This window comes from Leopardus geoffroyi, chromosome C1, assembly GCF_018350155.1.
Source record: "Leopardus geoffroyi isolate Oge1 chromosome C1, O.geoffroyi_Oge1_pat1.0, whole genome shotgun sequence".
Lineage (NCBI taxonomy): Eukaryota > Metazoa > Chordata > Mammalia > Carnivora > Felidae > Leopardus > Leopardus geoffroyi.
In genome coordinates, this window is record NC_059328.1 from 15,139,298 (window position 1) to 15,157,505 (window position 18,208).

An 18,208-nucleotide genomic window follows, 5' to 3' on the forward strand; every position below is an offset into this window, starting at 1 on the left:
GCGATCTGGGATGGATCGTTTCTGGTTTGGAGGCACCCAGTTGTACAAAAATGCGCCCAGTTGGGTTCCTACTGCCACCATTTCTTCCAACACCCCGAAACAGTTTTGCTCTTCTGCCCCTGAAGACCCAGGCTCTCCACGGCAGCCAGGCAGTTTTCTCCAAATATGTACCAATCCCAGCCCTTTCCCGAAGAGAACCTTTTACAGATTCGCAGTGCGTTTGCAGTTAAATCCTGCTTCCATAGCCTTCAGGCCTCCAGTGCCTCTTCCTGCCTCCCCCCTCCCCCCCCCCCCGCCCCGCCTCTCTCCACCCTTCACCCTGCTGCTTCTCTGGCCTCATTTTCCCATTGCTGAGAAAGTCGAGATGTTCCCAGCCACAGGACTTTGGCACAGGCCATCCCCCCTGGCTTGATGCTCTGCTCTGGCCCCTTCCTCCTGCTCGGGTCCCATCTCAATGTCACCTTACAGCCAGGGCTCCCCTAGCCACCCCGTGTCCCATCTACTGAGAACCTGAAGTGTGCCAGCTCCTACCCAGTGATCCTGTCCAGAGGCTGGCAGATAGTTTTCTCTCTCCACACATGTGGGCAGACTTAAAGCCTTCCCCTCACTCCCTGTGGCCTTTTGTGCTTCCTTAAGCAGAAGAGAAAAGGGTGGGGTCTGAGAGCAGCAGTGTTCAAAACGGGACCCGGGCAGTCCCTGCCAGTGCCTGGGGGACCCACGCCCCTGCCCTCAGCACACACTGGGCCTCTGTGCTCTAGATGGGCTTCTGAGGCCAAGGAGAGTCAGAAAGCTGCTAAGCAGTGGCCTCTTAACCACATCAATAATAAGAGATAGGACGGTTCCTCCATTTGTACACCGCTTTGCAACAGGCCATCCCTGATAAGCTGGGGGAGGGCTGGGGTCATTGTCCCTGTTTTGTGGTTGAGGACACTGAGGCCCAGAGTGTCACAGGAAGACCCAGGCTCCTGGGATTCCTTCCCCCACCTGAGGGTCAGCCCAGCGGGGAACTCACAGTCTTGAACAGGAGGTAGTCAGCTGTCTCAGCTTCAGACCTAATGTCACCATGCCCAGGCCCCAGCAGATCCGTCAGGGAGGGGTGCTTGCAGGAGGATGGGGAGTGGCGGGGGGAGTGGGGGGGGGGCGGAGGGACAGTGGGCCAGAATCAACCTCAGCTCCCTGACCTCCCCTTCAGTGCCCCACACCCCCAGCTCCAGGCCTCATCAAGCCACCAGCTCCTCCTGCCTGTCACCGCTGAGGGGATGGGTGGGGAGCAGGGGCGAGGAGATGAGAGAACAGGGAAGAGAGAAACGGGGAGGGAGTATGCTCCCCTGTGCTCCCTGCTTGCAATACTTCGGGTGAAACACGCGTCAGCATCCCCATTTTACAGAAGGGGAAACCAAGGCCCAGAAAGGTGACTGCCCAAGGCCACACAACTAAGTGAGCGGTAGGGCCGGGATTTAACCCAGGTCTGTCTGACTCAAAGGCCTGCGCTCTTTACACACACACACGCACACGTGCACACGCATGTACATGCACATGCAGGCAAGGAAAGGAAAGGAAAGGAAAAGGAAAAGAACAAAGGAAAGGAAAAAGACCAAAAGGGGGAGAAGAGGAAAGGAATCTAAAACATCACAGCGGGTGGAAAGGGGACAGGATGGAAGAGTGGCCCCACCAGATCCCCAGGGGGTCCCTGAACGGCAGCTGCCTTCCCACAGACCCCAGCCTGCCTGAGCACGAGGGCGGCCAAGGCCTCCTCCAGCTCCTTTGGGCCTGGAAACAGCGTAACCATGGCAACTCAGCAAATCCCCCAAATAGGTGTCCCTCCCTCAGCACAACGGGCGCCCACCTGGCAAAGCCTCCTGCCTCCCTCCCTCCTCCCCTACCGGCTTACAGAGCATGAGACAGAGCTTCTCCCTTCCTGGACCCCTGAACACCGGTGCCCACGAGCCGCCACCAAGCCAGAGCCACTGCAGAGGTGGCAGTGGGGGGCCAGGGCCCCGGAGGTTAGACATCTGCCCGTGCCCAGAGACCTGTGTGCCCCCAGCTGAGCTCTGCCCGCTGAGTTTCTGCCCGGGAGCCTGGGTGACATCAGCTACCTGTGCGGGGACCTTGGGTACGTCTGCCAGGGGCACCTCGGCTGCCACCACGGCGGAGGACAGCCTGGCCAGCTTGGCTTCCACCTCGGCAAATGGGTCGTGCAGGCCTGGTAACAGCTCCAGGGCGATCCGCTGTGGTTCCTCTTCCTCGGGGACGCACCCCTCCTGCAGCAGGGGCCCCGCGGCCTCCTGGCTGAGATACTCGTCTGGGGAACATCTGCCCTTGGCCTCCACCTTGGGCATGAAGAACTCCAGGTCGGAGGGCTCCCGAGGCCCCAGGAAGGCCTCGGACACGGAGGTTTCCTCGAGTGCGAAAGACTTGTCAGACCCCAGAGACATGTCAGACTTGGAGGTCTCCGCCTCGGGCAGCTCCTCGAAGCTGGGAGAAATCTCAGTCCTGGAGACGTGCTCGCCGGGCAGAGTGCGCGGCAGGGAGTAGACCTCGGGTTTCACGGCCGTCTCGTAGTGGAACGTGGGTGAGTCCTCAGACATGTTGGCAAACTCAGCCCTGGACGTGCCCTGGGCCTTGAGGACCCCCGCCTTCAGGACAGCCTCTGCAAATGGAGACTCCCTGTAGTTTCTTCCAGAGTAGGATGAGGGGCCCCCTGGGAGCTGGCCCACGTACACCATCTCTAAGGGACAGGCTTAACAGAGCCTCCCGGGCCCCCAAATCCTGGCCTCCCATCTCTATCAGAACTCACACCCCATTTCCTTCACCTCTTCCAGGAAGTCTTCCCTGACTGGCACCATGAGCTGTCCATTCTCTGACCTCCCCAGCCACTAGGTGCTGGGCTCTTACCACCCTGCCTTGGAACCGCTCTTATCACATAAGGTGACTGCCCTGTGGGTCTATTGCTGAGAGCTCCTGATCGGCGAGCAGACTTCACACACGAGACCCCGAGGGGCCCCTGCAGGGGCACCCGGCTCAGGGCTCTTGTCCACAGGATACACTAGACCCGTGGGAGTTCAGTGAACACTGTGGATGAAGGGTAGAGCAAATAAAATCACTCAGAAGCCTAATGTTCAAAGCGGACTGGAGGAGCGCTCTGAAGGACAGAAAATGCTAGAACCTGCCCTTCCCCTCTCCTCTGGGTCTGCCAGCCTGCGTGAGACTGCAGTCACACAGGCCTCCTCAGTGCTCCCAGCCCACGGGCACTACACCCACCCACTCCTCTGTCGCTGTGTCCTGATGCTCCCCAAGCCTCAGTTTGCACCCTGGCAATGTGAGGATTCAGTGCATCCTAACTCACTGAGGGGGCACCTGGCACCCAGTAATGCCCCATAAATGGTCCCCACGATTGGCCAATATTGTCATCAATACAAGAAGGATCTTACAGTATTTGGGGGCGTCCTAGGAGGTCTGAGTTGCCTGGTGGCACAGGTATTTGAATGCTAGTGGTAGGGTGGAACATTCTAGAATGTCAAAAAGACAACGAAAATCTTTAGCAAGGCGCAAGTTCTCACTAGTCACGGAGCCCTTATTTTGGGGTGTGTTTGCTAGGATAACAGATAGGCTCAAAAGGGAGAGGAGACTAGAAAAATACAGAAACCGGGGGAAGGAACTCACCCGTGAAACACGGGTGATAAGTCAACCCAGCCTGAGGCCAAGGCGTCACAGATGCAACACTGCGTGGGTGAGAACACTGCCTGGGTTCCAATCCTGATGCCACTTTACCAGCTGTGTAACCACGGACAATTTACTTACCCTCTCTGTGCCTCAGTTTCCTCACCTACAAAGCGAGGATAATTGTGGTTCCTACCTGGCTGGGCTGTGGTGTGTAGAAATTGCTCTACAAATGTCAGTTAGTAAAATGGGGAGGGGAGCCAGCTGGCCACCCACCTGTCTCCTTTCGCAGGTTTTCCTCCAGCGCGGACAGCTTCACGTCATACGAGTTGCGCATGGCAGTGATGTCCTCCTCCAGCCGGGCCCTGGACTCCTGCTCCGCCTCGTAGTCGGCCCTCAGCCGGGCCAGGCGCTCCTCGTACTCCTGGGAGTGGGGGGCGATTTGGGGGGGGGGGTGCCGCGTCACATCAGGGGGTCAAAACGCAGCCTTCCGTGTTTCTGTCATTCAAACAGCCCAGGAAATACCGATAAACCACAAGAACGGAGTTAAAATGGCCTACACGACCCGGGGGTGATTACTGGCTGGTGAAAACCCTTCTGAACTTCACTCTCCACTTTTAACAGGCTAATTATCTAAGATTTGGCTGTAATCTATCTTTTCACAAAGCAATATATCATGAAGGCCTGTGCAGGTCAATAAATACGTTTTAGCCAAATAGCTCTCAGGCTGTCGAGCACGAAATACATTTTTATTTCTCTGCTTCTCCCTCCTTCTTTGCTGTCACCGTCAGCTCTGGTCCAAAGAGCCTCCCAGCCCATCCCCCTCCTCCACTCTTGCCCCTGCCCCAAAACTTTCTCCACATGGCACCCTCATTCCCGTCTGTTAGGCCAGGTTTCAATGGCTTCCTATGTTAGAGGACAAAAGTTTCTCCATTTGACCCCAGTCCCCAGTGATCTGGGCCATCTGCCCCTTGACTAGACCTCATTTTTGCCACATTGGGCACACGGGCCACTGTCCATTCCTAGACAGCCCCAGCCCCACATCCTTCCTGCCTCACGGCCTTTGCCCTTGCTCCCCCACCCCCAGCAAGCTTTCCTTCAGACCTCAACTCAGTAACACCTCCTCCCAGAGGCCCTCCCTGACCACCCTGTCACTTCACTGATTTCTTCTTGGCATGGGTCATGAGCTTCCCGTGGTTCTCTCCATTTAGTCGAGTACAGGTTTATCGTCCAGCTCCCCTGCCACACAGCAAGCACTCTCCCCTCAGCGCCTAGCACAGAGGAGGGGCTCGGTGGCTAACCCTTGAACCAGCAAGTGCATGGAACAGACTGCTGGCCGGTAACCAGACTACTCAGCTGCTGATACACGTCTCCCACAGGCAGGGCTGGGGGTTATGAGCTAATGACAGTACATGACCTTGGGTGTCACGGAGCCACTAGGGGAGAGAGAGCTCCTGTGCCGTGCCCACCTGGCCAGGACCCTTCCAGAATCACAGAACAAGCACAGAATTCTACAACAGTACAGACACTATGACGTGGGCTCTCGGGGAGGAGGGACAGAAGGGGACAGAGGATCATTAAACCGTGACTGCGTGTTCTATGCCACATCTGAGACGCGTTTGAGCCTCAGGGCAGCACACAGGGTTCTGGAGGCCCAGGGAGGTTCCACGGCCTGCCCAGAACCACGCAGCTCTCTGGCGGGGTGGCCACGAGGAGACCTCCTACACCCCGTCCGCTTTCTCAGTGTCCCCTGCCCTTGCCCCCAGCTTCCCCCCGGGCCCCACGTGAGACTCGGTCCTCGGCAAGCACCCCTGGCTCCCTCGCCCAGCCCCCTGCACGGCTCCCTCCCAGCACGGCCCTGGCCCCAGTGAAACCCAGGCCCCAGCCTGGTCACACCTACACACTGGTAACCCCTGGCTGGAGATGCAGGTGTATGTGTGCACACGCGTGCACACGCCCACACACCCATGCCTACACACACGCGCACATACACGCACACACGTCTACATGCACGAGCACACGTGTGCACGTGCGGGCACGCACAGGCACACATACGGCAGTACCAACTTCTAGTCCCAGTTGTAAATGTGTGACCCCGAACCACAGAGGACTGATGAGGTGGCCTGATGCCCCTTCTGGGTCCTTCCGCTCTCTGACGGCGGCAGCCCTCCACCCCTTCCTCTCTTGAGAACACGGAAGCATGCCCTCGCTTCCCAGCCCACAGCTTCCTGTCATCTCCAGATGGCGCGTCCATCCGAAGCCAAGCCGCCCACTCGGTGACTTTGCTCTTTCAATCCCCACCTCCCTCCTGCACCGCAGACTTCCCTCTCGGTGTGAGGCCTCTGCAGTCACAGAACATATGCCCTGTTCCCTCCAGCACTCAGAACTCCAGGACTCGGTACGTTTTTCCGTGGCCCCACGCACACCTCCAGCTACAGGGCCCGGCACCGGCAGGGGCTCAATGCCTGCTGATGATTGGGTTGGGGGCTGGAGGGCAAACCCAGCCCCCCAAATCCTGCCTCGTGCCTGTTCCACAGCCCAATGGCGAGAAGAAGCCCCTCGGCTCCCCCTCTCACAGCAGCAGGAAAGCTGCTGTTGCACCGTTTCTAGAGACGAGGACACAGGCTCAGAGAGCTGGAACAACCTGCCCGAGGTCACAGAGCCCACCGAGAACTGCACTTGTAGAAGGTAAAAGCTGGTCGGAGGCTGGGACTCCTCTGGTCCAAACCCCTCCCCGCCCCCGCCCACTTTCCTGGTGCAGCCGGGAGACTGAGCCCACAGAGTCACATCACCAGCTCGTGGCTGGGCCCATCCCTGGCCCGGTACCCTCGCCGCCCCACACAGGGGCCACCCCCCTTATCTTGAACATCCTGACTAGCTCTGGAATGGAAAGAAAAGCACAGTTGCAGGCACACAGTAGGTGCTCAATAAATACGAGTCATAAGTGAAATGGGCAGGAAGGGGAGAGGAGACAGACACCCTCAGCCCTTCCTCCAAGCGGGGCTCAGAGAAGACACACCAGAGCCTGAAAAAAACCTTGGTGGTGGCCTCAGGCCTCAGTGCTCTGATGGAGCATCCACTGGGTTATACCACGAGGAGGAGGCCAGCGACCCGCACCACCCCAGGAGCTGGGCCCGGAACTCCAGAGATGACCTGACATCCCCACCAGGAGCCTCCAGGCCAGCAGAGGAAGGGCAATGAGCCCTGAGCAACCAGAACCTTCACAGGGGCCAGGACAAAGTCCGTCGGGGGTCACAACTGGGCCTTTCCCCGAGGAGTAAAAGCCTCTGCCTGCCATGGGCAGCCCTTGGGGACTCGGGTGGATTTCTCCCAGTCCTCTAGCCCAGAGGACTCAGACTCCCAGGCCTTACCCGATCTGCCCCCCAGAGGCTGGGCCCCAGGCCCCCACAGCCCCGCTGGGGCTCCCAGGGGCCCCAGGGCTGATCCCACCTGAGGTTACAGCCGAGAGGCAGAGGCGTCCAGACCTCCATCCCTGAAGAGCTGTCCCTGCCCGGCCTCTACCGGGAAAGAGCCAATGTCCCATCCCCACGCTGAGGTCTCTGAATGGGGCCCTCAACTGGCAGGAATCTCCGGAAACCAGCAGGGCCTACAGTCAGGACAGAGCCTCAACAGGAAGTTAGGAAGCTTTGCCGAGTCTGGCTGTGTAAGTCCCCCTCTAGGGATCGGCTCGACACCTGTACGTCAGTGGATTATTATTACCTGCCCTGCTGGTTCCCAGAGATGCTGGAAGGCGCACATGTGGGAGCACGACCCAGGTGCCCCTAGGTGACAGCTTTTTTGGAGAGGCCAGCTCCCCACATATCCACTGGTCAAATGAGTGCCTGGGGGCTCCCCACTGCCCACCCGGACTGCCCAGCTCTCAGCCCCTGGCTCATTGGCACCTGCAGAGGGGCCCAACTCCCTTCCACTCTGGCCTCCCCCCACCGCGCACCTGGGGACAGCCCATTGCCACCACCTGGAAGGCCTTCTCCACTCCCAGCAACCCAGAGTCACCTCCTCCTGGGGTACTGAGGAGAGACTCCTGCAGGCCCCCCCACCCCCCTCCCTGCTCTCCCCATACAGGCCCTGACCTGGAATGGACTGCACTCTGGAGTCAGGCCCCGAGCTGACATCGCAGCCCTGACTCTCCTTAGCGACATGACCTTGGACAAGTCATGGCACCTCTCTGAGCTCCAAGATGGCCCCACCTGCCAGCCATTCTCCCACCTGCCCAGTGGCTCACCTCCCGAATCAGCTGCTTCTCGGCCTCTGTGTCAGGCTGGATCACAGATGGGGGCACCAGCTTCTCCTCGATCTGGACAGGGTTTAGGGGTACCTGACTGGACAGCAGGGCTGGGAGACAGATGGAAAACGAGGGCTGGGACCAAGGTGCACACAGTTTGCAGGAACTAAGCAGAAATCCACAAATAGACAACTAAATGCTTATTTAAAACGGACTTCACAGTATTGAATTTATTTGAAGCACGTCTCTACACAAAATGCTAATTTACTCAGTCATTCAACAAATATTTCTTAAGCACCTGCATGTTCTAGGCACTGGGGAAACGGCATTGAACAAAACAGACGGAACTCCACACCCACATTGGGTTTTCTATTGGAGACAGAAGGCACATAAAATAAACAAGCAAAATGCCAGCACGGTACAAGGGGATGCGTTCTAGAAAGAGAAAGAAAGCAGGGAGGGTGCTCAGGAGTAAGATCCAAGGGGAAGGGTTACAATTTAAACAGCGTGCTCGGGAGGACCTCTCAGACAAGGTAAGGCAAAGGCAGTGACCTGAAGGAAGTGGTAGAGAGAAGTAGGCAGAGATCTTGGGGAAGAGCTTTCCAGACAGAAGGGAGCAGTGAGTGCAAAGGTCCTGTAGCAGATGAGAGCCTGGACTGTTCCAGAAACGGCCAGGAAGCCAGTGTGGCTGGAGTGGAGCAAGGAAGGGACAGAATGGGTGATGAGGAGGTCAAGAGGGAACGGGGTGGATCGTGGGGTCGTTGGAAGCTGCGCTGAGGGCTTTGGCTTTGACTCGGGTAAACGGGCCGCCGAGGGTTTGTGCAGGGCAATAAAAGGACTTGCGTTTGAACAGGACCTCCCAGGCTGCTGTGTGGGGATGCACGGAGGGGCATAAGGGCAGACTCCGGGATACCTGCCGGGGTGTGGGTGTGCTTTGCAGTAATTCGGGTAGGAGACGTTAGCGACTCAGGGGACAGCAGTGGACAGATTCTAGACATATCTTAAAGGTAGAAACCAGCTCTACTGCTGGATCGGATGCAGGTTGGAGGGAAAACGAGAAACCAAGGGCGACCCCAGGGTTTCTGGCTTGAACACTCGGAAGGGGAGTGTTGTCATCACCTGAGTGATGACACTGAACAGCTAGCTATTCAAGTCCGGAATTCAGAGGCCACTGTGTAGCAATTGGTTGTGTTTTGGTTTTTTGGTTTTTTTACATATTCTGTACTTTGTGACATTTGACATCATGGGGGACTTGCCAGCCAGGGAGAGACGGCCCCTCGCGGGGCCAGCTAATTCCTAGAGTCAACAACCTGCCAGTCGTTATTAGCCCACCTTTCACGTGCCAACCAAGCACCGCCAAGTCCACACCACACCCCCCTTCTATCTCGCAGTCCCAGCCGGGCTCCCCCTGCCCTAAACCCCTGAGGGCCAGGACTAGATGTGCAGGGACTGCCCCTGAGCCCCAACCCACGGGAATTATTCATTTTTTTATAATTTTTTAATGTTTATTTTTGAGAGACAAAGTGTGAGCTGAGGAGGGGCAGAGAGAGAGGGAGGCACAGAATCCGAAGCAGGCTCCGGGCTCTGAGCTGTCAGCACAGAGCCCGACACGGGGCTCAAACTCATGAATGCAAGACCATGACCTGAGCTGAAGTTGGACACTTAACTGACTGAGCCACTGGGCGCCCCGGAACTATTCAAAACAGCCACTACGCGGTTGCTCCCGCCCCGCCTTCCCCACAGAAACGCCAGTGACGGCTCCAAATCCAGCTCTGCACTGGATCCCCTTGCTCCTCCCTGGCTCCTGACCAACACCGGTGCTCCCCCTGTGGCCCCATGTGGTGTTCCCCGTCTCTCCATCATGAGTAACACCGACCTCTCCAAGCTCCCACTCAGTCCCCTTTATGAATTAAGACCTCAACACAAGTCCCACGGCCAAGTTGAACGGCCACATGTGAGCCAGGGGCACAGAGGTGGCAGTTAAAGCCACCGTGGGAATGAGCATGGAGAGAGGTGACAATGGAGGACCGACCCTAGTGAGCCTGCAGGGGGGTAGGGAGAGGGGAGCACTGACGAGCAGCAGTAGAGGGAGGAGGGGCACCGGTCACAGGGCATCCAGGAACCAGGGGTTTCAAGGAGGAGGGAGGGGATGGGGCGTCTGGGTGACTCAGTTGGTTGAGCATCTGACTTTGGCTCAGGTCATACCTTGTGGTTCATGAGTTAGAGCCCCACATTGGGCTCACTGCTCTCCGCGTACAGCCCGCTTGGGATTTTCTCTCTCCCCCCCTCTACCCCTCCTCCTCTCTCAAAAATAAAACAAACATTAAAAATAAAAAGGAGGAGGGAGGGGGTTGGCTAAGTGAGCTGACACCGGAGGCCTGCCTGAGGCAGGATCCCCCGACTGAACAACTAGGAGGACAGGAGGACGACGAGGGCAGGCTCATTGTGTCAGGGCTCAGGGCCTGCCCACGCTAGGTGCAAGGAAGAGCAACCAGGGCTGGGGAAAGACACAAGTGTTTCAAGTTTGGCTGAAGACAGAAACAGGCCAGGAACCACAGGGCTGAGAGCCATGGCTGATGGGAACTGCCGAGGCACAGGTCCATACACAGGAGGGTGCTCAATGAGCTTTGAATGGATGGGTGGGGGGATGAGTGGAAGCACAGATAAAAAGAATGGATGACAGCATGGAATGAACCAGCAGGTGGGTGTATGGATGGTAGGATGGATGGAACAGGTAGACAGAATGCATTGATGGATGGGCGGATTAAACGGATGGTTGTTGAGTAGATGGTTAAGTGGGTAGATGGATAAATAATGGAGTGGGGTGGGAGGGTGGGTAAGTAGATGGAAGGGTAGGTAGATGAATGAGTAAATGGGTGGATGGATGGATGGATGGATGGATGGATGGATGGATGGAAGGATGGACAAATGGGTAGATAGGTAAGTGGATGGGTAGATGGCTGGGTGGGTGGGTGGGTGGATGGATGGATGGATGGATAGATGGATGAATAGATGAGTGGATGGGTAGATGGGTGGATGGATGAGTGGCTGGCTGGGTAGGTATATGGACGGATGGATGGTTAGATGGATGAGTGGATGAACGGGTATGTAGAATGGACGGACAGAAGGAAGGTGGGTGGGGAGATGATGAATGAACAGATGGACTCAGGCTCTTTCGTGCTCCCTTCCCCAAGGGATCCTCAGGTAAACAAAACCCTGGAGTTTGCAAGGACCCCGCAAGGCCTGTGCTGGAGGTACAGATTTCTACTTGCCAGATGACAGCCAAACACCTGGGTGTGAGAGCTGCAATCACAAGGTGCCTAAGTGGGAGAGGGGGTGGGACATGGGGGAGTGAGTCACCCGGCTGCTAAGCAGCACAGCATCACGATGCTGCCACAGAGACAGGCGGGAGACAGGTGGGATGGTGGATGTGCAGCCTGGAGGCGGGAGCAGGCAACAGAGCCTTCAGCTGACAGAACAGGCCAGACGGACCTCTTCCCGAGTCCGTCAGTGAGCAGACACCGTCCGGCTATCACACCAGGGCTCTAACTGTTCAAAAGCTATGTGGGGCGCCTGGGTGGCTCAGTCGCTTAAACTTCCAACTTTGGCTCAGGTCATGATCTCGCGGTTCGTGGGTTCGAGCCCTGCATGGAGCTCTGTGCTAACAGCTCGGAGCCTGGAACCTGCTTTGGATTCTGTGTCTCCCTCTCTCTCTCTGCCCCTCCCCTGCTCACACTCTGTCTGTCTCTCTCCCTCAAAAATAAATAAACATTAAAAAAATTTTTTTTCAAAAAGCTATGCTGGCAGGAAGTGGAGAGGAGATGGGGCTCTGCTTCCGCGTCTCTCAGATGGGAAGCCGGAGGCAGAAGACAAAGGGAGGGAGCCTTTCTCCTCAGTCCGGGCCCTTCCTGCCCCTCCTCCCCCAGCTGCGCACCTGACAGGTTGTCGGGGCTCATCTGCTGGGCCAGAATCGCCTTGAGCTTCTTGATCTCCTGCTGGTACTCGCGCAGGAGGGCATCCTTGGGGTCCTCATTGATGCGTGGCTTGTTCCTGATGTTCTTGGCCCGGTTGGCGTAGCGCAGCGTGCTGAGCGTCTCGTCGTAGTTGTTGTCTGCAGGTGACAGGCAGGCCACCATCAGCGTCTTCGTGTTGCCCCCCAGCGAGTCCTGCAGCAGCCGAGTCAGCTTCGAGTCCCGGTAGGGGATGTGTTTACACCGCCCATCCACCAAGGCCGAGATGACGTTGCCCAGCGCCGACAGCGACAGGTTGATCTTGGTGGCCTCCTTGAGCCGCTCCCCCGTGGCACCCGTCTTGGACTGCCGCTCGCTGCCCGCCAGGTCCACCAGGTTCAGCTTGCCTGCCCGGAGGTGGTCCTTGCCCCGCTCGTCTGCAGACGGACCGGGCAGAGGGGGAGGGCACTTAGCCACCAGGCACTGAGCGCTCTCACCTGCCGAGGGTCTCACGTTAGCACATAGGAGTCCCATGAAAGAGGCACAATTACTGTCCCCATCTTCCAGATGAGAAAACTGAGGCTCAGAAAGAGCATTTAACTTGCCCTAGGTCACACTGCTGCTAAGCGGTGGATCCAAGATCAGAATACAGGGCTGCCTGACTTGGGGAGCAGGGGCTGGGAGGTCCAGACTATTCTCTGAGTGCAGCAAGGCTTCTTTCAGTGCTAATAGCTCCTCCAGATTTCCTGTGAAGCCAAAGGTGGGGGCAGGGGGCATGACTGGGCCAAAGGTGGGGGAACGTGATTGTATCTTTCAATGCAAAAGACATTGGCTTTGGAGGCTCTCGGACCTGGTTCCCAACCTACCCCTGCGTCCTCCTTGCTGTGTGACCTTGGCAGAGTCATGCACCTCTCTGATCCTTAATTTTCACATCAACAAAATGAGACTGACAACAACTCCTCACTGGGGCTGGTTGTTGGGAGGGGTTCATTCCTCCTGAGAACAAGCCCAATTCTGCAGTGACTGAGGCCGTGAGGGCAAGGCAGACCCAGGTGCTGAGGGTGACTGGAGTTGGGCCCTGGCTGGTAGCAGGGGCTTAGAGCACAGGTACTGAACGCACAGATCCTGGGGGTCTAATCTTGATTCTATCTCTTAGTAGCTATGAAACCTGGGGGAAATCGCTTGACTCGGTTTCCAATGAGATGGGAGGGGGAAGGCAGGCGGAGGGGCAGGGGCTTCCTCCTTGGTCTCCTGCTGGTTGAAACCAGAACTGGCCTAGATCTGCCCATGTGCACAGCAACCTGAAGTAAAGAAACAGAAAATCTGGCTGGCACCCAGTAGAGGCTTGGATATGTGAGGGGCTAGAAGTTTGAGGCTTTTTTTTTTTTTTTTTTTTTTTTAAAGCAGCAGCAGGAAGGAGGGACTTGGAACAGTGCTTTTGGAAAGCTCTTGGCTGGGGGCGCCTGGGCGGCTCAGCCGGTTAAGCATCTGACTCTTGATCTGGGCTCAGGTCATGATCTCTCGGTTCCTGAGATCGAGCCCCACATCAGGCTCTACGCTATCAGCCTCTCTGCCCCTCTCCTGCTTGTGCTCTTAAAAGAAAGAAAGAACGAAAGAAAGAAAGAAAGAGAAAGCTCTTGGCAGAATGAACCAGAAGCCCTAAACAGGTTTATACGCTTTGCCCCAGGAGGTCTATGCCAGGATATACAATCCAAGGAAATGACTCCAAATGCGGAAAAGGCTCTGTGCACAAAGATGTTCATTGTGGCATTACTTACAGCACCACAAAACTAGAAACAACTTTACCACCCTGTAAGGATTTGGTTAGACAGGACCATCACTGATGCACTGTCCCTCAGGAGGGACCCATGGTCACAAAGACATGGCGGTAATGATGCTCAGTGAGGCACGGGCAATGAAACGCAGAGGAGAAACTATTTACAGTATAAGATTTCGATTGTGTTTATAATGTTCATAGGGGAAAAAAAGGACCAAAAAAACCCAATATTCTCAAATCTAATAGGCAGTTGGGTTTCTGGGTAATTTTCCCCACCTTTCTCTAATCTCTAAGTTATCTTTTTTTTTTTTTTAATTTTTTTTTTCAACGTTTATTTATTTTTGGGACAGAGAGAGACAGAGCATGAACGGGGGAGGGGCAGAGAGAGAGGGAGACACAGAATCGGAAACAGGCTCCAGGCTCTGAGCCATCAGCCCAGAGCCCCACGCGGGGCTCGAACTCACGGACTGCGAGATCGTGACCTGGCTGAAGTCGGATGCTTAACCGACTGCGCCACCCAGGCGCCCCTAAGTTATCTTGATTGAACTTATTTTATAATGGAAATGATAAGCACCTTTTAAATTCGTTCAAAAGCCTGTTTCCAGAGAAAGCCTGCCTCATCCAGGCAGCCTGCCTCATCCTTCAAAACCTCCTGCAAAGCCCAAGAGGCACTCACTCTGTCCTCCCCTGTCCTAGTCCCTGTCCCCCACTTGTCCCCCTCATCACATGAGGCTGTGACCTCACTGACCCCACCCTCCCCATATCAGCACCCCGGGGAGACTCAGACCCAGCAAACACAAGCAAGTTGACCCGGAGCCAGGTCACCACACAGTCTGGGTGATGTGGTAGGAGGTACCCTGGCTTTGACCTTGGGTCAGGGATCTCTCCAGAATTGTGTTCCCAGTTGGGCCTAGGCTGCAACCTGCTGCAGTGCTCTCCAGAGTTCTATTCACAATGAACCTCAGACATGGAGGCAGCTGCAGTGCCAATGGGAAAAACCCAGATGTCACAGAGAACGAGGTTCAAATCCCAGCTGTACTGCTTACTGGTTGCAGAACTCTGCACAAGCAACCCACTGCACCTCTCGGAGCCTCAGTTTTCTCATCTGTACAATGGGAATTAAATTGCCTGTGTCTAGGACTGTTGTGGGGTTTACACAGAAGGAAGCGTGTGAAGTGCTTAGCACAGCAGCTACGGGAGGCCAGAAACAAAGAGGACTTTCTTCCCTTCCCCTTCCCTTCCCCAGGGACCCTTCCAGAAAGAAGGAAGAGGGAGATGACTGAAGAGTGGAGAGCACTGTCCAGAAGGAGGACAGCCCGAAAGGTCCGGGTGGTACATTCCGGGGACAGAGCCCTGGGATCGATGCCCAGCTCTGACACTTTCTAGTTGTGGGGTCTCGGCTTCCTCATCTGTAAGATGGGGACGATGTTGGTATCCACCTCCTGGGGCTGTAAGGAGTAAATGAGCTAAGGCACCTAAACCCCGCGGCCCATGGCAAGTGCTCACTGTGAATGAGCTCCCAGTATTACTGTTCTTGTTGTCCATGCTGTCTTTTCCTGGAAATATGGGCCCGAACGTGGGAGGGGCCACTTGGGTCTGCCTCGAGGCAGTTCGAGAGTCTTCTCCCAGTTTCAGATGGGCCCCACCCCCGGGGTGCCCACCTGGCCCCGCATACCCACAGCGTAGATCTCGATGCTGATGGTGAAAATGGAGTGGGAGCGCGAGGAGTCCTTGTTCATCAGCGTGTAGCCCACCGAGCGGTTCTTCCAGCCCGCCTCCATGATGCGCTCACACTGGGCCATGTTGTGCACCGTGTGCATGGAGAGCCCCTTCACGTACACCCCCTTCTCCGGGTGCTCCTTCAGCTGTGGGGCAAAGGGACGGGTCAGAGCCGGGCGAGACCGGGGATCCCCAAGGAATCCAGGGAAGGGCCCAGTTCGGGCCACCTCTGCCCTCCTGTGGTGCCGGTTGGCGCCTCAAATTCCCTGCAACGGGCAGGGGCTTTGTTCCAGGTGGAACCAGCCTCAAACTCACCCCACCTCTTACCTGTTGTGGGACCTTGGGCCAGTGACTGAACCTCTCTAGGCCTCAGTTTCCACATCTGTAAAATGGGTATGAGAGGCCCATCTTTCAGGGTTGTGGTGAGGTTTCAGTCGAATAAGGCCCAAACAACGTTTGGCACAGTGCCCGGCACATGGCAAGTGCTCCGTAAATACCAGCAGCTGGCCTCACTGCTGCTTTAGTGCTATTATTATGAAGGAGGTTTCCAGACTGGGAGCTTCAGCTCCCAGGGGCTGACCCTGTCATCACCCAAGGGCTCTGAAAACTTCTCTCGTGCCCTTGTCAACACGTCTTCTGATCGCCTCTCTGCTGTGGCTCTGAGGACACGGGAACGTTTCCAGACCTTGGATCATGGCCGGGGAGGGGCCATTTGCTGCCAAGAACTCCCACTGGCCCACGGCTCAAGCGGGCCCCCAGCCCTCAGCGTGATGGCATCGAGTAAATTAATTTATCTGATTGCTCCCTGCTGCCTCTCCAGGCAGCCAAGTTATTCTGTTGCTGACACAGAGCTGTGAGATGAAACATTTGTCAAGTGTGAGGAAATAAAACTAGTCTGGCAAAGAGCAGAGTCATCTGTCTGCTGGTCTGAGCCACGGAGGCTCAGGTGCTGGGCTCCAGCTTCACGGTCCCCGGGGTGGGGGGTCAGGCCCTGCTGCTGCCTGGGGGCACGGGGGGCGCACAGGCCTGCCCTATCTGCTTACGTGTGGAGAAACAGCCAGACCCAGAATGAAGGACTGGGCTTCACGGATCGGAAACACAACTGAGGCACAGAATTGTTAAGTGATTTGTTGAAGATCACACAGCTGTTAGCACCAGGGCAGCAGCGGGGTCACAGGCAAAAGAAGATTCTAGAGGCAGTCTATGGAGAGAGGCTGCAGCGTCCTGCGGTAACTGAAGCTTGAAATGATGACCTTGACCTAGAGGCTGGGGGTGAGGACGGAGCGCCAAGGACAGAAGCAGGAGACCCTGCAGAGGGTGGCTTGAAGCCGGCCAGAACTGCTGCCCCAGCGTCTCACAGTACCGTCGCAAGGACACACGGGCATGGACGGCCACCTGCTCCCAGGACCCCGAAGCTGCCTGCACACGGCAGGCCCGCTGGCCAAGTGGCTGCTCCTGGCCCCCGGGAGAAGCAGTCTGCTCCTTGGTCGGGCAGACCTGGGGTAGAGACCTGACCCTGCTACTGGCTGGCTGGAGAAGTCAATTTGCCTCTCTCTGCCCGTTTCCTCATCTGCCAAATGATACCAAATCCTACTTCTGCAAGACCTTTATGAGGACTCAGAAAAGGATGGAGATGGGTCCGTGGAGGGGAGCCCGCCAGCACAGCACCAGGAGGGTGGGGGCAGGTGGGGGTGGTCTCTCAGGAGCAGGTAAGAGGAGTGGGGGGATGAGGGATGGGTGCGGGGGGTGGGGCAAGCCCTCGTGTCAAGGTGCCGCGGCCCTATTTTCAGGCCCTGGAAAGCTTGCTCCCCCACCTCGAGATCCCCCACAGTCTTGCCTCCCCTTGACCTCAGCCCTGCTCTTCCAGGGAGGCTCTGAGTGCCCGGGGAACTATTCCTCCCTGCCACGCCGCCCTGAGCCTGGTCACCATGGCAACGGCTGGGATGCCACCAGCACGGAGGAGGGGCTCCTGACACTGCTCCCCAGTGCACTGAGAGGCGCTGAGGCCTCACTCCCCTGCCCAGTATGGGCAGTGGGGGTCGGGGCAGAGGGAGCGAAACTGCTCCCCCAAATCCCTCCTCGCCCTGGCTGATCTAACCTCTAATTACCAAAACTCTAGGCCCTGGGGCTCAGAGCTTGTGCTGTGGGGCCTGGCCTCCTGGAATCAAAGGCAGTCTCACCCTTTCCTGACTTGTGTGCCCAGGGGCTGGTCTTACTAGGTATGCGGAGCCTCAGTTTCCTCCTCTGCAACAAAGGATCAGAACAGCACAGCTCTCCTCCTAAGGCTGTTCTGAGGTTGACAGGAGCACCTTCAGCACCTTCTCCGGGAGGCGGCGACTCCACACCCCCCAGTGCCCCCGTGGGGAGCGTCTCAGAGTGCAGCTGTCACTGGCGGCCCCTGCCCCCCACCCCGGGCAGCCTGACTCACCAAGCCTGAGGCGTGGGGCCCAGATGGGGCAAGAGCATGGCTGCCAGCCCTCAGGGACTGGGTGACCGAGGCCATTGTAGGGTCTCCAGTGTTGGAGGAGGGGAGGAGAGCCCCCTGGTGTCCCAGCGCAGGTTGGCAGGGGACCCTGATCCCCCAGGTTGGCCTTTTGACTCTGACACATGGGAGCGATGCCCTATGCCTCCCTCCTCTCCCCATTCCCCTGTCGGGGGCTGAGCTGTGACTCAGGCACTCCAGCTCCAGGATAGAGAAGACAGTAGAAAGACTCCAGGTGGGCGGCTGGAGGTTCCGGCATAGAAAGGCCAAGCCCCGCTGTGTTGGTCAGGAGCTGAGAAGGAGGGGCCAGGCCAGGTCCCAGTCAGGATGGGGACTGGAAGGAAGGGAGGTCACACCCCTGTGGACCCGCTGTAGCA

General features: G+C 57.1%; 1 protein-coding gene across 5 annotated transcripts in view; it reads right to left on the minus strand.

The window, feature by feature from the left end:
* KIF17 (kinesin family member 17) overlaps window positions 1-18,208 on the minus strand; it is a 47,985-nt gene that overhangs the window by 20,012 nt on the left and 9,765 nt on the right. For 3 of the 5 annotated variants that reach the window (XM_045475927.1, XM_045475926.1, XM_045475930.1), the window contains 7 exons: window positions 15,306-15,495; window positions 11,838-12,290; window positions 7,904-8,013; window positions 3,937-4,084; window positions 2,097-2,650; window positions 1,013-1,099; window positions 532-630 (listed from right to left, as the gene is read on the minus strand). In XM_045475927.1, coding sequence (XP_045331883.1) covers window positions 532-630; window positions 1,013-1,099; window positions 2,097-2,650; window positions 3,937-4,084; window positions 7,904-8,013; window positions 11,838-12,290; window positions 15,306-15,495 — 1,641 coding nt within the window. The remainder of the gene's footprint in view (window positions 1-531; window positions 631-1,012; window positions 1,100-2,096; window positions 2,651-3,936; window positions 4,085-7,903; window positions 8,014-11,837; window positions 12,291-15,305; window positions 15,496-18,208) is intronic. The other 2 variants (XM_045475928.1, XM_045475929.1) reach the window with 2 other exon arrangements.